Source organism: Falco cherrug, chromosome 2 (genome assembly GCF_023634085.1).
Source record: "Falco cherrug isolate bFalChe1 chromosome 2, bFalChe1.pri, whole genome shotgun sequence".
Lineage (NCBI taxonomy): Eukaryota > Metazoa > Chordata > Aves > Falconiformes > Falconidae > Falco > Falco cherrug.
Window position 1 is genome coordinate 78466977 of NC_073698.1, and position 24716 is coordinate 78491692.

Consider the following 24716-nt stretch of genomic DNA (forward strand, 5'->3'; position numbering starts at 1 on the left):
TAGTTCAGGTCAGCTGTCCTGGCTCTGCTTCCTCCTGCCTTCTTGTGCACCTCCTCACTGGCAGAGCATGGGAGACTGAAAAGCCCTTGCCTTAGAGTAAGCACTACTTAGCAACAACTAAACCATCAGTGTGCTATCAACATTATTTTTACACTAAATCCAAAGCACAGCACTGTACCAGCTACTAGGAAGAAAATCAACTCTATCCCAACTGAAACTAGGACACCATTAATGAATACACTGCCTAAGATGTACAAAACCTGGGTTGACTGAAACCTTTAAAAATCACTTCGTTGATTTGTCCTGAATACTCTTAGCAAGGGACCAATGGCCATTTCAGAGTTTCTCCAGGAAAATAATTAAACAGTTATTCTCAGGCCAAATTTGCAGACACGAGTTTTTAATTAGACTGCTATAGACTGTAGTATCTAATTGCTGTAATTATGCAGACTAGAGGCTGAATCGTTAGGAGTAACACTGGCGGTCCTGGTGCTTCCTCAGCATGAATGTTTCCCATTAAGTGACGAAAAACTCACTGGTGAGGTACATCTCACTGGCAGGTCTGCAGGGAGCTTGTGAAATCTCTATCCTTGGAGATACCCAGAATTTGATTTGATGAGGCCCTGTGCAAATGGCCTAACTGTGGAGTTAGCTCTGCTGGGAGCAGAGGCTTGGACTAGAGAGTTCCTGAGGCCCCTTGCCACCAAAACCTTCCAATGCCTCCATCAAAGAACAACTCCATCACAGTGAGGTGCAGGTGAGAACTAGGGCAAAAGGGAGCAGACCTGAGCTTAGAGGCAGGTGAACAGACGATAGCAGCTGTGGGGGATAAGGAGGAGCTGTGCCTGGTGCATGCAGAGCATGGCAGGCCCGGGGTGAAGCTTGGTGACAGCACGGCTTGCAATGGCAGTCCTTTCCCTTCTCCCCCGCTCCACCTGCAGCCACGAAGGCTCTGGGTAGCAGTGACTTACTGAAGTGACTGGTTTATGTGGGCGTACCATTTTGAGCTCCCCGATACAGGAGAGACATTGGTAAGCTGCTCTTTCAAGTCCCTAAGACACCAACGAAATAATTTGGGATGTTCTTACAGTGTGAAGGTTTGTCCCTCATGAAGACTAGAGTATACTGTGTTCCTTCTTTGAGCAATGCTTTAAGATTTGCCCACCTGCAAAATGGCACCATTACCCCTGGCTGTTTCAGGGACTGAAGTCACAGCTGCTGCTTTGAAAAAGAGGGTCTCTGCCCTCGTCGTTCCTTCACTTTGTGCTTGATAGAAGCGAGTGCTTCCAACTTCCCACATGCAGGGGATCCACCATCTGCCTGGGCAACTGCTGCACCTTCATTCCACTGAGGGCAATGGGAGGCCCTGGGTTTATTGAGGAAGAAAGGAAAACAAAATGCCTTCATTAGAAAGGAGCTTTCAGTTTTGAAAAATAGTAGCCATAATTCATACCACCTTTTAAGGAAGAAAACCTCATGAATTACAGCAGCTTTGGTTAACAGAAAGCCTGAAAATGTGGGTCAGTATGTATGTGATATATGTATGAGAAATAAGGGAAAAGGCAGGTGAATAGGGGATAGAACATAGAAGGATATATGCTGGGATTGCAAAAAATCAGTGGCCATCCAAGGTATGCAGAGGGGACCAGTTTCATATGCCTTTATTTATTTGAAGTCTAGAGAACTCATGTCTTTTCCTATTTAAAAGTGGATCTTTCTTTCAGCAAAATGACAAGTCAGCTTTTTAGTGAATCACTGAAGAGACAGGCGATTTTGGAGTGGGAGAAGTAGGTACAAAAAATCAAATGCATCTTTAAAGAAAACCATTTAATTGAAGCTAGAGCTGAAAGATTAGATTGTACATCTTAATCTCTGAATTAGTTAAGATCTTTTGAACTATATAAAAACATACTTCTTTTAATGATTGGCTTGGGGATCCATTATAACAATATAGCATTTGACCACTGCTTACTGTTGTGGGTTTAACATTACTTGGTTGTAATTTCAATTCACCATACGTATCTTTAACTACTTACTGACAGGCATTATAGAAAATGAGACAAGAATCTTTTCCTGAAAGTATCAGGTACTGATGACTGTCAGAGGTGAAGTTCAGCTGAATCAGCAGCCTTTCCTGATACGTAGCTAAGTGCTTAATGTCCCAGGGCTCCTAGTAAGTAATACTATTTGAACCTGGGTTCGTGGCTTTTTAGCCTTAAATTGCTGGCAGTAAAAATTAAGTCAAAGGCCTTTGGTGGTGGTGTGTATATTTGTTTACAGACTGTGTTTTATAATTCCTTTCAGGTCTTGGCTTTTGTTACTCTATTATAAATGGCCCCACTAATGCAACAGTCCTTGCTGGTTCAGAAGCCCGATTTAATTGCACTGTGTCAGTAGGATGGGTAATTCTCATTTGGCTGGCCAATGGAAATCCTGTCCTCACTGTCCTCAGTTCTCAAGGAGCTGTTGAAACATCGGACCGCTTCACCTCTCAAAATTATACCAGTAGCAATGGATTTACCTCGGAGCTGATCATCCACAACACCCAGCTGAGTGACTCTGGAAAAATTGAATGCAGTACCCAGCAACCTAGTGAGAGCAGATTTGCATTTCTTTCTGTTCAAGGTGCGTATAGACACCAATAGAAAGCTATTTTATTATACTGCACTTAAAGGAATCCTCTGATGAATTGCTCAAATTATCCCTGTGAAGGACTACATGCTGTCATTTACCATCTTCTGCCTCCTGTCATCTTTGTCTTAATTTTACTGTCAAAGCAGATTTTAGAATCACTAGAATCACATGCAGAGGGCCATTAACAAAGGTTGTAACTGCCCTTGTTTTCTCCTGTTACATCTCTTATTCTTTATTGGATTTCATCAAAATGCCTGAAGGCTGTATCAGGCCCACCAGCAGCCAGTCAAAAATTATCTTTTGTCTAGAAACAGTATGGATTACCCCTAAGTACATCTTTGTACATGAACCATCTGCTGCCTTTAGGGCAGATCTCACTTCTGCTTTCTGACTCAGGAATCAGTCTGTATCCAGCTTATTTGGGTTTGATTTAATGGCATGTAGAAGCAAAGCCCTTGAGACACAAGGCGATACTCTTCATATGATTGCTGCTGCAAGCTACCATTTCCAAGGAACAAAAAGTTCCTGCATATCAAGCCCATGTATATGAGTTCTCTTCCCCCACTCTGAACATCAGGAGTGACAGGGTGAAGCCAGTACAGCAAGATCTAGCCACCAGACACTATCCATTTGTCAAAGCGGTGCTTCATGCAGTAACATCTCATCATCTACCCATAAGCCTTTCCTGATAAAACCCAAGCATACTTAAAACTTAGAAAGAAACACTGTTATTTCATTATGTTGTCCTTCAGCTGGAAATACATCAGGATGGCTAAAGAACATAATTTCCTGCTTTTTATTGGAAAGGTACTGGAAGCTGAAACTTGTGCTTTAGATATTTTGGACAACACGTCCATGAAGTTGCAATATCTGCACGTTTATATCATGCATAAGGTATATCTGTGTTAATAATGATTGGTTTTGACTTCATATCTTGAGGCACAGCTATTTCTGGGTAGCGAGATAAGATTTAAAACTATCAGCAGGAAAGCAATACAGCCAAATATTCTGAAGGAACAAAACATCTTTTCCCTCCTACAGTTAATGGATCTTTATTCATCAAAAATAGCACCTTAACAATAAAAGAGAATGAAACAGTTGAAATTGTTTGTGAAGCCTTAGGATGGGCTCCAGCTCCAGACATTACCTGGATGACAAATGACTCTTTCATTGATAAGTCGAGGTATGTTACCCAGCAAAGTCAAGGATCTAATGGCCTCCACAATGCCCTGAGCATCCTAACTTTGACTCCGATGGACACTGAGATTTTGACTTGTTTAGCTGACATAGAAGCACTCCCTAACCCTCAGAATGCAACAGTAACTGTTATTTTTGTCAACTCTACTATAGGTAAGTGAATGTTTGTTGTACTTTGCCTATACTGTAGTGCCTATTATCAGAACTGTGCTTTTTGTTTCATTTTGCTTTGCTTTATTTTGAAAAAAGTAGTCAGTTTGCAAATAAAATGCAATGGCATGTGCAAAGGTGATAGAATTAAGACCCGGTACCACAACCTGATACAGAGGTAGGGTTAAATTCATATTTTTGAGAGGACTGGTACAAGTCTAATGAACCACAAAGTCCAATTTAGGACTGAACAAGACAAACAAAGCAGTACATCTGCCACTGACTCCTACTATAGATTCACTGCTAAGAAAACCAGCCTTTGCTCCTTGACCAAGTAAACATCTAATGAATTTAGATCTTAAATATCCTTGACTAGGCCATGCTTGCCTTATTAACATAATTTGTTAGACCTCGCTTACTCATTTCCTCAAAGCCAAACCCTCAGGTGAAATTGTTCTGCATAATATGCAATACCAGCTTTACCACTGACTTGGGAAAAACCCTGGATTTTACTCCCAGTTTCCACACATAATACAGAATAGATTTGGCACTAGCACTTTAGGTGCAATTAGGAAGTTCTCCATATGAGCAGTGACCAGATGTGATAGAGTTGTAGTATGGTGGTAACGTCCCCAGGGCTGGACAGAGCACCTAATTGCAGATGATAGCATTTATATGTAGAAACTTCTGTATTGTATACCTATCACCAATCTGCTACGAGAAAGTCTTTGTATGTGGTGTGTTCACCCATTACAGAACAAGAGAAGCTGCATATTCATGGACCTTATCCCAAAGTCTACTTTGATCAAATAGCCATTGGGCCTGCTTTTTTCTCTTCATTGCATGTTCTCTCACATCTTCGAAGAAGGTAAAACATGTCCTGCAACAAACATACGTGGAATTCTTCGGATCGTGCATTTTGTTGCTTTTTCTTGCTTTTAAGGAAAGTCAGGGTCACTCCAAACATGGATGTTGGGCAAATCTCTCAAGAACAGTTAGCAAGACTTTGATAACCCTAAATATTTTCAGTAAGGTTGTCAGCATTTACATAATTTAACACATTCACAGTACTAGGAGGTTCATCAGGAAAAGGGTGATTTTTATCAGGTCTGTGCTGCCAGTGTGGAACAAAGCAAGTGAGACTATCACTACAGATCTGCCTCACAATCTAACAAAATCCTATGAAAAATATTTTTCTTTTCCAAACCCTAACACAATAAGAGCAAGTAAGAAAAAGTATCTCCCTGTGCGTTAGCAGTGTTTAATGCAGACGAGGGAGACAATACCAAACCTTCCTTAAGAGCATTTCTCTTTTGGGACTAGCCAAGTGTCTCAACTACCAGGTAGAGGAGTCTCAAGGCAAACTAAACTTGAAGCGCTAATTTGCATGTCAGGGAGCTGAGGTTACTGGGTATAGGTACGCTGCCTCCCATGGTGACATAGTCCACCCTACAGTGACTTCCCCTTTATTAGCCTTATCCTGTGGTATGGGAAATGCATAGATTATATGGAGTTTTTTGCAGTGGGTCTATGCACCCATATCTGTCTTCTGTATAGAGCAGGGCCTCAAATCTACCTTTCTTTCTATGATGTGGTGAGCATCATGAACTTCTATAGTCAAAGTGACAGCTTCTCTTGATGAACGGGTTTTTCTTCTGTAATGGGTGAATGCAGCACATACAAAGGCATTCTTATAGTGGATTGATGAGGGGTTTGGTATAGAAGTTTCGACACATAAACAACTGAGGAGGCTGAGTAACTATGCCTTTTATTTTAAGTATGAGTCACTATTAGCAAGTCTTTTTCAGAAGTAATTGCTTTGTAATGTAATTGAAAAAAGTAATTTCACCATTCTTAATGTGACTTTTTTCTAGTCACATTGATCCTAATTACTGACTAAGCAAAATAGAACTATCCTGAGGAAATTAATAAATTCCCCTACCTGCTCATTTGTGAAGTACTGAGGCATCCACCCTCAGTTTCCATAGTTACTCATTGTAAATCAGAAAAGGAGAAAAACAAATGTCATGAAGTACAATTATCAGTGTATAATTAGAGATTGTATAGGACCATTATTCATTTCTCTTTGGAAAAATAATTGTACAGCAGCAGACACTCAAAATTTGTCAGAATATGAAAATATGAAGTCGTTAAAATATTAGAATAAAATAAAGACATGGAATTTTTGACAGGGGAAGATACATAATGTGTATATATCACACTTGAAATCTTAGAGCTTGTTTGACTTTTCATATATAGAGTCAGCCTTAGCTAGCTGTTGTCAGGAAATAATACAACTAGCTTCAGACATTTAACGAGTCCTTCCCAAAACTACTGTAATATCAATTTCAGCCTTCACTTAAAAGCTTGAGCAATCAAATTCCTCCATCTTCCTCACAAACAAGACCTGTCCATTCACAAGAAGTACAACCAAAACTCTGAGCTCTCTTCAGCCAGCCGTCTCCTGGTCAATGAATGTCCTACCTTCCTGCATCTCTAGAGCAGTCTAATCTCAGACTTTCCATACAAGGTGATGCATTTTTATGTCTGACACTCCTCCTCCAGAGTTACCTCAGTCACAGTGGTGTTTGGCTGAGCCCCAGATTTGGAAACTCCTAGGGAGTTTTCCTAGCAGATGCATTCGCAGAGCTCTTATTGGGAAATGGGGTCCATGGCAGAGTGCCTTAGCTGGTCCCAAGCTCTCTTTGGATTCAGTGCTGACTTCACATGGCCTTTGACCTGCAGAAGATGAAGATAGGGAATGTGCCATGAGCCTGATCTTCCTTTGCTTTTTACGTTAGTCAGAAAGCTCCAAAGTATCCAAGAAGTGATGTGCAGCTTTCTCCAGTCTCTCATTTCTCCTTGGTCACCAGCATGTGCCATGGAAAATCCCCTTTTCTGCAGATACTCAGCCCAAGTAAATTTTTGGGCAGCTTTGGGAGGAGCCATAGGTCTGGATAGCAGCAAAGGATGGGCCCTGTGGAACGGGGAAGGGGCTTTGTCCATACTAAGCACCTCATATGTAACTTGGTGGGGATTTACTAAGGGATCTAAACAGGGTTTAATGCCCTCATGCCTTAGTTCCCCTCTCTTGCACCCTACCTCCACGTTGAGCTGGCAGCTCCTGCATTTATATCTGCTGGTCACAGCTCACATTTCTTTCTGGATCCTCCAAAGTGGAGGAGAAACCACAATGCTGGAGGGCTGGGAGTGTTTGTGTTCTATCCTGCCCTTCTCACTTCAGCGCCCATAGATCCTCTTTTGGCATGTTACCTGAACCTGACAGGGAGTGAGATTCCTTGGTGTGGCAGCCAACCTGGGCCAGTGCAGGTGTGTTTAGCTCCTCCCTGCACACTAAGGTTAAGATTTCCCCTATAGCTAAATAGCTGTCTTTTATATTTCAGGCATCTTGAAATCTCTATAGCGTACTTTATGGAACAAAATATGATAAAATATAGATATTTGTTGCAGTACTTCTAGGTAAAAATATTATGAACAAGTTCATCATCAATTGTAATCACAACTGATTACAGCCTATAGAATTAACTACTAGTTTGCAGGTTACTGAGTGCTTGTTTTCTCTAACAGTCAGAAGAAATTCAAGACATGCTGACTGAGCATTAGGATTAGAGAAGACTGGAACAAATTGCTTAATCATAATGACCTGAGCTTTGGAGAATGCAGACTCCTAACAGAAGTTCAAGCTTTGTAGGAGGCTCTGTTCTTGTATCTTTGTAGTCTGAAACCTCCAAACCCCAAACATCTGGCCAGGGAAATTTGTAGCTAGAAAGGATTTTATTCCCTGCCATAGGTAAACCAGCAGATACTCTGGTTCACACCTCAGGACACTAGTCCTGACACCATGCAACTACCAATCACCTACATTGCTGTGGTACCTTTTCCAGAGGCTGTCAGCTAAATGTGGCCATGCAGTCGTTAACTGGGACCTCTAATGAGGAAAGGACAATCATAAACCCAGTGCAACAGAATGGGTTTTGTCAGGTTTGAATGTGTCTCACACCTGTATTGGAAGCTTGTTTCTAAACAACTGTCAATGTTATTTTGGGGCTCCTTTTCAAAGGATATCTGAATTAGAGGTGCTCCTGAAATGTTTGGTTAAAACCAAACCATAGGGCAGGATGATGTGACAGTCAGAACCAACACATTGTGCGTCTAGCTATGCAAGAAATATGAGGTATTTTTAAAATTCTGTGCACATAGGGGCTCTGTAGGAAAACTGTTTGGTCATGGAAACTAATTTCAGTGAGACACTGAGTTATCTTTAAATCACCTCACTTAACTCCGTGGATTACAACAAAGACAAAGGAATAAGTTCATGTGAGAATGCCAGTAGAGAAAATGGGTTAGTAGCTGCATATTCCCAAATGGTGCTGCTCTCTACAGGTTTTGTTCTTCACTGCTCTTTAAGTGGATAACAGATGCCCTATCAAGTAAGTCCCAAAATCAAACACCTGCTGAAATTAGTGAGAGAAATCCCAAGTTGGAATTCGTTAGAAAATCACATCTGCAGGCTAGAGAGCTCTATATGTACTAGTCACCTAAGACTATGGCTGTGGTCTGTGGGGAGAAATGGGTGCTTATTGAGAGCTGTTCATCATATTGAAAGGGACACCCCCCCCCACATTTGGCCAGATGAATTGTAACCCAAAGTATCTATTTTCTCTCCACTGACAAAAGCAAGCTAGGTAAGATGCTTAATATCTGCAGTACAGACATCTAAATTGGATCTTAACCTCTCTCCTCAACCCCAAATGTCTCCAAAGGGTGCTAGGAGGTCCAGCATATCTACAAAATATAGGTTGGAAGACTGCAACCCTATGCTTTTCAGAAGAGAAGTAGCAGTGGGAAAAGTTAAAATTGCAATAAAGAATTTGCATACGGAAACATTTTAAATACTTGAGCACCATTGATAAAGTGGATAAAATCATAAAAAATTAGTCCATCATTTGGAAAACACAGACTCCTTGTTAAATAATCAACAAGCATGTAATAGCTTCTCACAGAAAAGGTAAATATTCTGAAAAGGCTCTGATAGTACAATATTTCTTGATTTAATTTAACAGAAAATTATTACAGTGAAGACAGCAGAAGCACGTGGGTTATTGTACTTGCAGTTGTGCTTTCACTTGTTGGTATTATTCTTCTGATCATTATTATTGCTGTTGTTGTACGTTGCTGCTGCCTAAAGAAGAAAGGTAAGTGAACCTTCACAATTTGTCTATACGTTAAAAAAGTACCTTCAATTAGATATAAATCTCCTAGTTGTGTCAGCTCTGGTGCTGTGCAAAGACCTGTAAGCAGAAGTGTGAGCAGACAGATCCTGCTCTTAACCATGACCTGGTTAAGATGCTCCTTATTTTGACCTTGCTGTTCTCTTATAAATTGGTTCCAGAGGAATCAGTGTCAGACATTCTCCTTAACTACACGGAAGTGGTGTTTTTTAGGAGTATGTTCACTTTCAATGACGTTTAATTTGTATGCCGAGGTTCTTTGTTGAAACATACGTTCAGTGCTGTATGCCTAATTTCCAGTTTCTGTGTAAGGCGTTCTACAGGGACGTTGCACAATTTTGTGAACAGGGAGGAGGGATGCCCCTGTGGTAGCTGGAACACGGTGCATGCTCAGAGAGGAGCTCTACAGTAGGTCACATTTTAGTTTCCTGAGTTTTAAACACTTTTTTTTTTTCTTTTTTTTTCCTCCTTCTTTCTTAGGATCAACATATCAAAATGAAATAAGGTAAGCCGGATGAGGTGGGAGAATTTTTCCTTTTAACCAAACTCTTTCAGGTTGCTGTGGGATGGTGAGAGGGGTGTGCCAGCTTCCATGCCCCACTACCCAGCACTCCCAGGACACTCTGTGACCAGGCCAGTTTCTGTGTGTGCAGCAGGGGAAGGGACTGACCTTAAAGGCGAAAAAGCGAGGGCCGCCACTTGCAGCAGGTTAACTCTGTTCCCACAATAAACTAGGTGAAAAGAAGCAAAATCTGCAAACGCCCCCTCTCTGATTTAGCAAGCACAGAAATTACAAACTGAAAATGCACTCCTACTGAAGCTGATGGGCAAAGCAGAGCCTTAAAAGCTGGCTGTGCCCCGGGGAAGGCCGGGGAGGAGCCCTGCCCGCAGCAGGCTGGCTTCCCGCACCGGGCTGGCTGCCCGCGCTGCCCTCACTGTCCGCACCGGGCTGGCTGCCCACACTGTCCGCACCGGGCTGGCTGCCTGCGCTGCCCGCACCTGGCTGGCTGCCTGCTGCCATCCTCGCCGCTGCCACAGGAGGGCGCTGCGAGCCCGGCAGCGGGGCCGGGAGCCTCGCCGCTGGCTGCCTGGGATAGATCGGCAGGCAAGGGACACCGGCTGCCCGGCTCTTTCAAGGTTCGGTAGCGTTCGACTGATAAAAACTTAATAAAACTGTCCCAGTGATGGGCGTCGGCACTTACGTGATTATCAGACGTGGCTGAGTACACAGCTGTTGGTACATTATCGCGTTGAGTTGGAAAACCTTAGAAATCAGCTGGCGGTTATCAGCACTGAGAATAGGATATTCATCGGTGCCGGTGCGACGGTGACAGCAACGTCAGTGGGGTTATTTGGAGTTATTTTTGCTAAGCTTCTAGGGAGCATTGTAAATTCATACTCTGCCTACGCTTGTGGGGCTTTTAACTCCCGCTCTCTTAATGAGCTTACAAAACGTTACACCAGGCTGCCTCGCGCTTCAGTAATACCATTAACGGCCTCTTGTGGGGAAATTTTGTGAAGGTCTGCTGACAGGCTACCATTTATAGAGCACTTTATTGATATGAAACAAAATATGGAAATTAGGTAAACACTATTTTCTCCTGAGGAAATGATGCTAATTATGCCATGCCATACCAGTTAACTTCCACATGATTTCTTAGTTTGTGATGCTAAATTGATTATTTTACCAAGTGCAGGTATATAAATAGGGCAGGACTAAATCAGCAGGGAATGGGTTGTCAAAAGCAGCTACAACTTGCGTATTGGGTTTGCTATGAAAAAAGTCCTACAAAGCCTTTTTGCTTGCATTCTGACTTGGTTCTGCCAAAAGCTTCCTTCAAGGGTCAACCCTGCTAAGGCAAGATCAATTGTACCTGCAGGGAAGCATCTGTCCAGCAGCGGGGACCGGTACAGCCAGGTCTGTGTCCTTCTCAGGGCCTTGCCTTGCTGATGTGGGTCTGCACAGTGCTTTCTTTCAGACAACATGAACAGCTCCAGAACAGGGCATAACGTTACTTTCCCTCTATGTCTTAGGATATCGTCTTGGCAAATACAGTTCAATCTTCATGACAGAATGTGTGGGTTTAGATCTCAGTGCAGTAAAGTTCCTATTTTCCCATTAACTTCAAACATGAGTTGTTGTACTGAGTTCATAAATGTTGCTTACACTTTGAAAGCTGAGCAAACACTTAAGCAAATACTTAAGCACTGGGCTGAGTCCAGGCTCTATGGCTCAGCTTGGACTTAGAAATGCAGTGTTGACAGTTCTGCAAAGTTTTAGCATGTGTAAGCAATGACACTGCAATTGCAGGAATTATTTACAATCACGTACAGATTGTGTAGGTTCAGTGTTGTTTTTTTTTTTTCCTAGGGGGGAATCTACCTGCAGTAAAAAAAAAATAAAATATGATTGTCCAGATTTTGGGAGCTGCATTGTAGTAGTAGTGAAGAAGTGGTGAGACCAAAGATATATTGGTTTACTTCCCACATTTGTTTTTAACTTGGTTGGCTATCTTTCTGTACCTCCCACACTTTTCTGTAACTGCTTTCAATTTGGCTATTACACCGAGTTTGTTCAGATCTAAGGATCAGATAAAATAGACAGTACAGTATCATATAACATGTGGAGGTGGTATTCCTAAACAATTTCTCTTGTCTTCTGGCAACCACGACAGATTTCTTAGTGGTTTCTAATGTTTATCTCCTAAACCAGCCGCATAGCTGACTTGTCATATTTACATGTGCATCAGTAGTGCTCATCTGAAGCTCTATGGGCCTGCAAAGTAATTCCTAGTAAATATAAAAAAGCAAATGCAGCAGTTTCCACAAATATTGCTATCGGATAATATTTCCTCCTTCTCCAATATATCTCTGGGCTGTCATAGTCCTGCCAGCAATTTGTGCTTGCCACACCAGGAATCTAGGCAAAGATGGACCTGAGACTATCCCGAGAGGAGTCCATGGTAGGAACAGATGAATAGTAGCATGTCTTCTGGCATAAGAACTTTGAGTAAAAAGGCACCCTTTTCTTAGTGTGTAGCTATGCAGCTCACTGTTTTGCAAATTCAGATGTGTAACTTTAACGAAGGAAGTCATGTCAACTTCAATGTGGCTACACTCACTTGTGAAGTAAATTTCAAAGTGAAAGATTAACTTTGGAGTGTACACATGAATCACTTGGAGCTAACTGTGGTGATGTGAGATAACATGCTTTGATTTTGTGACTGGGAGGGCTCAAATCACAAAAATGATGGGCTGTCATATAAGTGAGCTCGCTGGCATTCCATTATTGGGCCACTAAATGCCCTGTAATTAAGAATTGGAGATCAAAATTAATTTCCTACAAAACCTGTGATCTGGAACACATTCTTCACTCTTTGAAGATTGCGCATGCTATTTTTCTGCTTCCTGATAATGCAGCTAATGGAAACTTTCTAAACAGAATTTCACAGGTAATACTTCTATGGGACAAGATTTTTACTAGCTAATTGCTTGGAAGGGCCAGATATGCTTTGCACCGATTTTTTCAGAAGTGAGACATATTCTTTTTACTCTGTAGCCTACTACGCAAGAGTTCTTTTACCATAATGAAGTTATAATGATAGGACTTTTTGTTTCTAGAAAAGTTTCAGCTGAGAAGAAAAAAAATGGTGATTCGGAAAACAGGCAAAGGCATGGTAGCGAAAATCAGGGATACATTCCAGAGGAACGGTGGAACACAGAACAAAGCCCAAGTAAGTGTAAGCTGGTGAATCACATATTGTCAAACTGCTTCTCAACATAGGCCCTTTGGGCAACATGTCAAGCAATTACATTACAAGATTTCATAACACTTTGTGAAGGACTTGTGCTTGGTCTGAACCTCTTCAGAACACTGGATTTTCTGGAGTCTGGTCCTTCAGAAGTATTGAGTAAACATCAGAGTTCTTTGCAGTTGAATTTAGTTTTAGCCCTTGGTTTGTTTTTTTAAATGCCTTTGTTCTTCCAAATATCTTCTGAGGCCGGAGGTGGGAGTACTGGATTCCCTTATGATAGTCACCTTAGGCAATATTTTGCAGTTGGTCTGCAAAAACAAAAAAAATCCACCACCACCAAAAAAGAGCACAGAAAAGGAAAAAAGAAAGTAGAAAAAAAAGAAAAAGGCAGTTAGTGAACTATGATTTTACTGGTAAATGACTAAGACATTATAAATTCTAGTCTTTAAGCACAAAGACTCTTCAAAAGCAAATGTAAATTTCCACCAAATCGTTACCAACCACATTATTATCAAAACGTTTAATCAAACACTTAATGACATAAAATTATTGTGCAGTCTATAATCCAGGCATACATCCTTTTCTCTCTAACAAATAAATTGTGAAGAAATAAGTGCAGTGGAAAGATTTCAAGAGTATATGGTGTTGTAAAATGAAGTTATTAAAAAAAAAAAAGGGAAAACTAAGTAAACCTGGACAAAGTCCTTTCATATTTGTTAGTGTGCTGCGTTGACCTTGGTTGGCCACAGAGTGCTCACTAAGTCATTCTACCACTCCCCCTTCTCAACAGGATGGAGGAAGAAGACAAGATGGAAAAGCTCATGGGTCAAGACAGGGAGGGGAGATCACTCACCAATTACTGTCACTGGCAAAGCAGACTCCACTTGTGGAAGATTAATTTAATCTATTGCCAATTAATAACAGAGTAGGACAGTGATAAAAGCACTTCTCCCACCTCCACTTCATCCAAGGCTCTTCTTAGCTCATCTACCTCCTCCCTACAAGTAGCGCAGGGGGATGGGGAATGGTTGTGGTGGTCAGTCCATAATACCTTCTCTATGGCACTTGTTCCTCCTCACACTCTTCCCCTGCTCCAGTGTGAGTTCTTCCTACAGGAAGCAGTCCTTCATGAACTCCTCCAGCATGGGGCCTTCCTGCTCCAGTGTGGGTCCTTTCCATGGTACAGGCCTTCAGGAAAGGAGTGCTTCAGTGTAGGCCCCCACGGGGTCACAGTTCGTGCCAGAAAACCTGCTTCTGCATGAGCTCCTCTCCATGGGGGCAGAGGTCCTTCCAGGAGCCACAGGCTACAGGTTCCCTCAGGGCACATCCACCTGCTGTGACATGGGGTCCTCCATGGACTGCAGGTGTATATCTGCTCCACCGTGATCCTCCATGGGCTGCAGGGTGACCTGTTTCACCATATTCTTCTCCGCAGGCTACAGGGGAATCTCTTCTCTGGCACCTTGACCATGTCCTCATCTTCCTTCTTCACTGACCTTGGTGGCTGCAGGATCAGTCCTTTTTCTCAGCTCTTGTTGCACAGTGTTGTTTACCCTTTGTTAAATACGTTATCACAGGCGTGCTATCAGTGTTGCTGATGGGCTCAGCTCTGCCAGCAGCAGGACTGTCTTGGAGCCACCTGGAACTGGCTCTGTCTGACATGGGGGAAGCTCCTGGTGTCTTCTCACTCACAGAAATCACCCCTGCAAGTTCCCCCAACTACAAAACCCCAAACTATTTAACCCAACAAGTTAGCTAGAGTTTGGCTCACAATATTAAAGGCTATTTATCTCTGTTGCTGAATGGCTTATGGTTCATGCTGTGATGGACACTGAATAACAGTAATCTTGTCTATTCTTGTTACAGGAATTACTTCTCTTCCCCCAATGTCTTCAAAGTTCACTGTCCCTACTGCAGATTTACATACCAGTTCTGTACCAAAGGTAATTGCAATGCTGATATCTTGACCTTTTTTTTTTTTTTTTAGTTCACACAGTCTGTATCGTGCTATATTCAAACAGATTTTGGGTGGAGGTAGACATTTATAAGTCAATTACAGCTGTAATTGGGTAAGTGGAATGTCCCGTCAGCATTCCTGAAAGTTTGATTTACAAGGGTAAGTGCCCCGGGTGTTAGCCTTGGATTTAGATTAATTTTGGGGAGGGAGATGAGAAGGAAACAACCACCTCTGGATATTTGGAAGAAAAGTCTAATAAAGCTATTGTCACACCTGTTCCCCTCAGCACCCTGCTACATCTTCCTCCCCACCTCCCAGGCTAAAGTTACGAAGTCAGAGACTTCCCCTCATAGAATCTTAGAATATCTCAGGTTGTAAGGGACCCATAAAGATCACCAAGTCCAATTCCTTGCTCCTCATGGGACTACCTAAAACTAAACCATGTGACTAAGAGCGTTGTCTGGATGCTCCTTGAACTCTGACAGGTGTTCAGTGTCTACCCTTTCCTTGCCATTGCTTTTCATATCTTTCCTCCTCCAAATGTCAGCTAGGCCTTTCTGCTGGCCAGCATGATGGGTAGCCCTCGCTGGGACAGACTTCCCATAAGTAAAGCCAATTGTCCTTCCATCATTCCTGGAATTAAAAAGTCCCCTCTCCCTCCACAAACCTACTTATTGCTATTAATCTTTTCAGCCTTGACAGCTGGAGTAACTCTGGCTTGGTTTTTGAGAATTCACCTCTGTGTATGTTACACGTAAACCCATTATAATGTGGAGGTTTGCTTTGCTCTGGACATGTAATGATTCTGGACAGCTGTTCTGTATGTGCCTTTGCCAAAGAGGAGGTCTGCAATGCTTTTGCTGTTCTTCCCAGTTTCCAGACTGGAGGAGATGTGGATACAAGATGGAGACACTGTTGAAGGTGCAGATTGAGGTTCCTTTGCAAACAAAATCCAGTACAGATACAGTAAATAAATCTGCATTTTCTCTGGATTGTTTCTTGATTGTATTTTCCAATTTCACTTCCACATTGCAGAGTTGCTTCGGTCAGGAACTTTACACTGATCTTAGAGACCTTTGGTATTTCAGCAGTAAATGATGGAAGGGAAAACACACAGCTAACACCCAATCCACCCTAGAGCTTTGACCCCTTTCCATGTGGCTAGCATGTAAAGAAGTAGATCTGTGTTTATTCCTCTGCTTGTTCTGTTCTCAGCTACCTCTGTTCTGAAGAGTGGTGCTGGGCTCTCTTAGCTTCTAGCACAACAGCAACGTGGATCTTAATTTATGCCATATATTTGTGAAATACATTTAGCACCTTCATGATGTTTTTTGCCAATATTCTCTTGGGAAAGTGGCAGTGATATGGTACCGAGTTCACTCCTCAACATAGTGATAGCTCATTTATTTCTGAAGAGCTGTTCCAGCATGTACACTGCAGAGATCTGTCTTGGGAGGACATTGCATAAAAATCATAGCAGAGTGTGTCTAGTTCTTTTGGCACACAGTGAAATTTAGGAAGTAATCAATGATTAAAACAATGATCAAAATAATAACAGTAAAAATAATAGCAATAGTGCTGATGTATCTGTGTCTGGTAGTTATGATGTTTGACATTAATTACTTGTCAAACCAAATACTATTAAAACAAAGCTGAAAAGCATGTACAATACCGCGGAGGGTTCTGTCTGGATCTGTAACCCTGAGCAACAGATTCAGACAGTGTTTGATATGCTTATGAACAGGGCTGTAAGGTACTGGCTGTGTTTACATGCACAAGGCATGTGGCACGTTACGGTCTGCCCTCAGAAGTGAAAGAGCTTGTGCTGAGGACCCTGTATCCACCCTGTGCACATTTCAGGGGGAGGTGATAACTTCAGTTGGCTGTAGCCGTTCCCCAGTGCTCATTGATGGCTGATGTGCAGTAGCTGTCCACTGCGGGGGATGGCATTAAGCCATTTGGTGTTACTGAAAGGTAACCAGTTTGGTGGCTCTCGGACAGCTCTGCGGTGAGAATGATAGTGTTGTGAGTGGGGACCATCAGGAGACTAGGTTCACAAGCGTTAGGTTCATGCCCCTGGTTCAAACGGAAACTGCAGCCTCCATGTCAAATCCTAGATTAGTTGGCCTAGGGGGTCCCGTGCTGCCCAGCGGCTAGGGAAACATTGAAATCCATCACAGGCACACAGCATAAAGTTGAACCATTTCTGTTAAACCAGTTGTCCTTGGACAATATTTGGTACAAGTCTGTTACGGTGGCTTCTAGCTGCATCAGTAACTGCACACACATTTTTGAAAGATACCAAGAGTTAATCTAGAGGTGAAATCTATTTAGCATGTTTAGTAATCTAAAAATGGCTTGTGAAGACAATTTCTCCGTTTGAACAGGATTTCTCAGTATATTGTGATGGCCCCATCTTGTATATGCCAGAGTTGATAAAGGTTGATGAAGACTTAAATTGTGGATTTGAAGTCCATTGTTGAAATTTATGGCATCATATACAAACATAGTAAAACATTTCCCAGACAAAAAAAAAGTGAGGTTTTTTACATTCATAACCTTCCCTATTAGCTGCATAATAGAGGTTTTCTGACAAAAGTGTTACTGAATGCATTCTAATAAAGTTCAATCGCCACTGTTGCCAACACATTGCATAATAAACGTTGTGATGCTTTTCCATTACATTACTTGTGAAGTAGGAGAAATCAGATAGCAAGCTGTTTAACCATTTGCTGATTACTCCTGAATCAAAAAATTTCTTCAGAAACCACCTGCTGTCCTGCCACTGAGTTTTCTAAGTACAGAAAGTTGTGTTTCTCATTTGGCTTTCCCTGCCTGGATACAGGAAACATTACAAAAGGTTTTTCATCTTTTTTATTCTGGACCTTTTTATGAGAAATATGGAGTGAAAGAAAAGGAGAAAAAGAAGTCATCCAGAGATTTTTTTCCAAAGTGAAGGAGCTCATAAAGGGGTGGACTCCAGCAAACTGACTCTCTCCCTGGATAAGAAAAATGAGCAAATGTCCTTGCAGTGCTTCTATGGAGGTCAAGAAGATGGAGTGAAGAACCTAAGTCCTCCCTCAGGAGCAGGGTGGGGAAGGAATGAAGAGCCTATCTACTGATGGAAAGAGTCACAGAGTCTGAAGACCTAAAGCCTTGTCTCTCCATGTCTGCAAGGTGAAAGCAGTTAAGATTTCGTGGCTGGCTTTGTTGTCACCTTATGGGATCAGGAGTAACCACAGCAACAAGGCCAGAAAAGAGGCCCATATGGGCAAAGTTTGAATGGAGAGTTTTAAAATTAAAAGAAGGTCATGGATGTGAGGGTGAGGTGAAAAGCAGGGCAATTGAAGTGCAAGAAGATTTTTCAAGTTAGCATTTTGACTGGACAGAGGCAATCATACCTGCTGCACAGCCCATTCCTCCCACTCCTAGGAGAAAACTGGATGGAAAATTTCAGCACAGCTCAGAGGCATTAGGCAGTCTTCCTGCGTCTCTGAGGGTGTCAGCTTCAAATTTGATCCCTTTTGTTCCCTATGTAAAAAGTTCAAACTTTAAATTATTTGAGAGATTAAGGGAGACTTTGTATCACAGGTTTATTTCCGCAGAAGTCCTTACCCGTGGACCCAACCAGGTACCTGTGAAATACCTGGTGGATCTCATTGTAGAAGGTGACAACAGAAAATCACTTAAGTCAGCTATTGGCCATTCAAACTCCTTGAATCAGAAACTAATGCAAAATGTTCACAGAAGATAAATGTTGCCCAGCTATTGCACTGATCAATTCACAACATGAACAAAAGAACTGGCAAATCATCTTAGGGAAAAGTAATACCTCAGCGAAGAAGAAGGGGGAAAAAAACGGTGTGTGAGACATTTAAAAAATGATGAATATCGAACTGAATTATTGAGCTGAGGAAAAAAATTACCAACCCCTGGAAGAGGAGGCCAGCAGCATCAGTCAGGGGTGTTGGAAGGTCTTCATTCTGATTACATTAGCCAAGAAAAGGTCAAATGGAGAGTAGAGTTACAGGCTTCCATTTAATTGCATATTTTGTTACTGTCAGCGATGGGATGGGAGGAGAGAGATCCTTACTCCTAGTCCCAGGGCTGAGCTGCAGGCCAAATGGGTGTCAGGGACCAAGGTCCCATCTGAGGGGCCATTTCTTGTGCCCTAACCCATTGCACAGAGCTCCTTCTAAAACCCAGGTGCCATGAGGGGGATCCTTTACCTTGGCTTTAGCAGATTTGGGGCAGTCCCACAGGCAGTTTAGCCTGAACAAGGGCCATAGGGCCTGTTCTGCCACATCCTGAGTGCCATTCCCAAGGAACGGCATTTTTTCAAGTCCCACTGGTACAAAAGGAGCTCTAAGGACTCAGGGCCTTGCAGGACTGAACAGTTTCCTACACAAGCTTCATAATTAGTCCATTTAATATACCATAAATGTCTCTATGATAGATCAGAAGACCATTTGATAAGAGGGATGAGTGCTCATTTTTAGTGGGCCAGATTCATCCCTGGTGTAATTCAGCTGACTTCAGCACAGCTACAGGAGGTTTGCATTTGCCACCACAACCACACTCCTCCTCTCCAATCCAGAGTGAGTCATGGCTCCATTAATGGGGAAGAATCTATTTTTCTTCTTAACTACTCCAAATGACACTCTATAAACTGGAAATATCATTTAGTTGTGGTTGTGGTTTTATACTGGGAAGGAAATGAATGATGAATTGTAGCTCCATTTAATGCACTCTATATAACTGCTTTGACTCTGAGGATTGTTTGAAAAGAAAAATTAAGCTATCAAAATCAAATTAAAAGGTCAATAAATAGAAATACAAACAAATGACAGCAAATAATTTTACCCCTACTGGGGTACTATAGAGTAGGTCATGTTATGATGTTCATTGGTCAGCATATCTTGATTAAGAGAGTAATAAATATTGATGACACAGATACAGAAAAGGCAGGTACAGTTTATAGTATGATGTCCCCAGTGTTTGTGGAAGAAGGGGAGGAATGAAGTTATGTGGGTGGGATTAACCCACAAAGAAATGAGAAGGAATTTCCAGGCTGTCTGCCTATTGATGGACAGGGAAATGTGCATGAGTGTATGAAAAGTTGACAGGATGGAACTGGTTTGCTAGTTGAAGCAATAGTGTTCTGAATTATTTTGAGGGTCTCCGGTACTTTTGGATGGGTGTTTTCCTATAAATGAAGTGAATTTGGAATGAAAATTAAAAACAAAGGGCAAGGGGGAAAATAACCTTCAGAAACAGAAAGCTGTGCCTCCCTGATTTTTTGTTAACAGCCAAATGTGTGATGCGTGCAGACACATTTGGAAGTACTCCTACCACATTAATTTCAGCAATTTGTTCTAATGCAGTTAGATTTGGATTTTTTTTTGGTTGGCTAATAGCAGGCAAAGCCTTCAGTTTATCACACATTTCCACAGCATTGTCTGAGGAGCTGCCATGTGTCAAATCAATTTAAAGATCAGAGCCCTGTTTCATAATGCCAGATGTGTGTTCACCATTCATATCACTGATGTCATACGGGTTACAGAAATGACTACAACATGTTTGTAATAGCAGAAGTCCTTCTTTCATTGATTGAAGATCAGTATTCAAAACATCACTGAAGGATTCAGCCCTGAAATCAGCTGAATTCACACTATTTTACCTTCTTATTCATCCAAGCATTTCTACCTCTCTTTTTTTTTTTTTTTTTTTTTTTTTTTTTTTTTTTGTCTGGCTGAAGAGCTTGAACACCTGGAAAGATTTGGACATCTGTCTCCCCAGCCAAACCAACAAACTATGCAAAGCTTTTCCCAGTATAATAGATCCTTTATAGTTATCCCTATAAAAAAGCATCCAGGGCAGATGATAAGTCAACAGGCAGGCTTTGAAACGTGTGACTGTCAAATATCCATGGTTAACTAGATGCCAAGCTGACAGTACGAAAAGATTTAAAATTTTGTTAAAGAAACGCTGACGATATTGCAGCCTTACTGATACAGGGGACCACCTTAGAAACTCAGTCCTGTAATGCTGGGCTGTGCAGTGAACCACTAGAGCTGTCTTTTTTTTTCCTTCAGTGTGTAGGATGTAATGAATAATGAATCTATTTTTTCTCAGACTAGGACTGACAGGACTAGTAGAGTGCTGAATTAATCTGAAGAAGAAACAACTTTGAAATCAAAACGAAGCAGAGGCACTAGCAGCTGTAGCATATCAGGGTCTAAATACAAAATTGTTGTGGTCCTACTCCTCTGCATTTTGTATTTGTTATGTGTTGTATGAGGTCTTCTACAGCATCAGAAAATGGGGTTTAGGTGACTGATCAGCAGCCAGCAGCCTCCATTTCAGTGAGCTACAACCTCAGTAAGGCTGTGCTACTTCAGAGAAAGCTGCACAGAAAATGGGCCAGTACACAGCATGAGTTGAATGAAATTCATGGAATTATTCATTAATTGCTATCAGAGCACAGTAAGAATAAAATATAAGTAACCCAGGGCATTTATTCTAAAGCAAATAACTATGAAAGATGCAGCAGGGCAAACCATTGTGGGCACCAGGAGCGAACTTGCTGCCCTGTTCCTCCTCTGGTGGTGAGGAGAAATGTTGTGACAAAGAAGGGGCTAGATGGCTTATTCTTGCAGGTGACATTTTTAAAGCAAAAGAGGCATGCTTAGGTTACATTTTCCCCAGTGCTGTCAGGGAAGGATCGGGCAGTCAATCCAGTTGGTGCAAGTCCCCTGGCTCCCTCCTATTCATAATCACATGCAAACCAAACTCTTCTGTAGTATTGCCTACTGATGGCCATAAACACTGCCTCTTTCAACATTACTTGATGAACTTTCTGTGTAATATCTTTCTTCCTTTTGTGAATTGGGGTGCAATATAGCATTTTTGTGCCACAAGCTCTGGGCAATATTCCCACCCCAGTATTTTCCTAAACATGGGATTCAAATAATGACCTATTTCAGGAATTTTCAGAGACAGTGTTCAGTGAGGTGGTCTTGGACACCCTCTGAAACTTTCTGGTTACTCAGTATGCTGACTAGTTCAGTATACTTTATACTCAAAGGACATTCCACAGTATCTGGGAATACTTGCTTTCCACAAACATAACACTTGCCTTCAACTTTTTTTCAGATTTTTTTTTTCCATTCTACTTGTAAATTTGTTATTTTTGTGGGGGAGTAGCAGTAGAGAGCTTCTCAAAACCTCTGTCCTAGTGAGAAAGCCTGCCATAACAGACCTGTAACTGAATAATCAGGAAATGCCAAATAACTGTTCTGCCATAAATGGAGCAAATGTCATCATATATTAATCTCCAGGGTAACACAGACCAGAGGAAACTTCTGATGTGCTCTGGAAATCAGCGAGTGATGTCTCTGCTGAGCACCAGTAAGGTCTTTGGGCTGAACTGCAAGAAATTAAATGCAGCAGAGAGATCTTGGCAAAGGTCTCTTGAGCAGAGACAGGCAGTCCTGTTACTTCCCAGAGCACCTCTCCTCTCTGCAGAAATAAACAGTAAAGAAGGGTAAATTTAGAAAACAGCAGTATGTTCAAGCAACAAAAAGGGATGGGGCAGGGAGGGGGGGAGAAAGAGTTGTGTTTAAAACAGAAGGCAGCTGTCTTATGAAATGTTTCTAGGATAGTTACATTTATCCCATGGTTTTCCTTTAGGTGCTGGGACTCATTAAATACCAGAGACATGTTGTCCACATTTGTTGTTTAACATTTTCCTCTATGGCTTATTCAATAATGCATATGTACAAAATGCATTATTTAAGATGTTTAATACTGGAAGAATACCAAGGCATTACAGACTGTACATGATTAAAGCTCCAGAAACAAACCACAAGATTGGTCAATAGCAACAAGCTCAGGCTTGATAAAAAATTCCACTGGGAAGAACAGTGAAATTTCCATTAATTTCCAAGAGCTTGAGACCAGCTGGGGAAGTGGCAAGGAACAGTAGCCAGCAGATAGCATCTACTTGGAGGCAGATAAAACCAACTCTGGGCATGGCCACAGCAAACCATTCAACCCTGGTGTTTCATTTAGGAAGCTATGTGAAAATACATGTTTATAACTTTGGAAGAAATTTTCATTCCTTTGAGATACTTTGTAATTACCTATCTGAGGTCTCGCTACTACATTTAAATATCCGAAGTGTATGTTTCTTGGATGCATTTGAGAATACTTTGTCTTTTCCTCTGCAATGATATCTTGTAAAAGTGCATAAATAATTAGGACTGGAAATCCGCTGTACTGATTTCAAATGAAGATAGGGGTTTCAAAACTTCTGAACATTTGCCCTGCACTGATCCCACTGGGGTCAGTTTGAAAACAGGCTGCTGCAATGGAAAGGGAACTTTAAAAAAAGCCTGCCTTGAATAAACACTGAGATGTTGAGATCGGTCTTTCAGATACATGAAATACTGGCATGCTTATTTTTGCAATTTCAAATATATTTGGAAAGGAATGTCAGATGTTAAGTTTTTCTTACAGCTTAACATGTAGTTTCTTTAAGAGAACCAGAGGAGTAACGCCCAACATCATGTTTTTCTTAAAAGAATACAGACTGCAGGGACCACAAGAAGTTCACAGGTAGCATAAGATCAGTTAATGAATTCCCAGAACTGCCATCAGTGTGTTGCCTGTGAAGCTTGTATTTTGTTATGCTGTTCATCATTTCCTTTGTATCTAGATTTTGAGTGGGTTGCTGATGATAGATTTCACTTTGGTATAATGCTTTGGGGTGAGGATTTGGCAAGTAACTTTCTGAGGACCCTTGTGGGACTGCTTTTCTAGGTTTTCTTTTAGTTCTATAACTGCTTTTACTCTCCCATAGGTGCGACCTCAAAGACGTACTGATTATCTGATCAACCCAAAGAAAATTAGAAATGTGACACTTGTTTAGGATGCACTTCTCCAGGAAATTTCTGTATCGATCAGTTGCATTTTGCACATTTGGATGGCTTCCTGCAACGGTTCTGTCAGTTTAAGCTATTTTTCTTTTTTTCCTCATGTGATGAAATAATATTGCAACCTTTATAATGTAACATATGATATTTCAGCAAAATAATGGACATAAATGACAGCCTTAATTTCAGAGACAGGGAATCTGATGGAACTCTACAAGAACAAGAATCCATGCTTTGGGTCCAAAGGAAATCAACAAAATTCCTATCAGACAGAAATGTTCGGTTATTCACAGCAAGATCAAGGATGGGAACTGCGAAACATTTATTAATTCAGAAGAACTGGTTAATAATACTACTGGTTAATACAACATCTACTGCTATTTTTATGTACTTTATGTACAGCTGATCATCTTCAGCTTACAGATCAACAATTTTCGATTTCTGTTCTGTAATAAAATCAAGGGAAGTTTTCATGAGAGCTATTTCAAAATGTCTAAAAAACCCTATCTTTGGATCAAAGATGAATTTTTTTCATTTCAATGCATCCTTTTCTTAAAGGTATTTTTCTTAAATCTGATGTTCCGGTTTTAAATAAAAAAATGTCACCCACACGGCAAAAATATCTCATTTTGATTGAAATGCAAAAATCTTAAGCTGCAAAATGTAGATTTGAAACTCCTGGCTTTTAAGAGTTGTTGCTCGAATGCTTTATGTCTCTGTTCTACTTGTGGGCCAAGTTTGGCAGCCGGATGACTTGGGTCACAGCAAATGGTGGCTGCTGGTATTCGTGCTGGACAATGTTGTTTCATCAGGGACAGAGTTGATAATGATCATG

The 24716-nt window shown here is 41.4% G+C and overlaps 1 protein-coding gene across 2 annotated transcripts in view; it reads left to right on the forward strand.

Moving 5' to 3' along the window:
- Positions 1-24501, forward strand: part of IGSF5 (immunoglobulin superfamily member 5) — a 33356-nt gene extending 8855 nt beyond the window's left edge. The window contains exons 3-9 of one of the 2 annotated variants that reach the window (XM_055702572.1): positions 2305-2625; positions 3676-3984; positions 9066-9197; positions 9714-9738; positions 12855-12967; positions 14855-14931; positions 23809-24501. In XM_055702572.1, coding sequence (XP_055558547.1) covers positions 2305-2625; positions 3676-3984; positions 9066-9197; positions 9714-9738; positions 12855-12967; positions 14855-14931; positions 23809-23877 — 1046 coding nt within the window. In that variant the 3' untranslated portion in view covers positions 23878-24501. The remainder of the gene's footprint in view (positions 1-2304; positions 2626-3675; positions 3985-9065; positions 9198-9713; positions 9739-12854; positions 12968-14854; positions 14932-23808) is intronic. The other variant, XM_055702573.1, reaches the window with a different exon arrangement.
- The last annotated feature ends 215 nt before the right edge of the window (positions 24502-24716 follow it).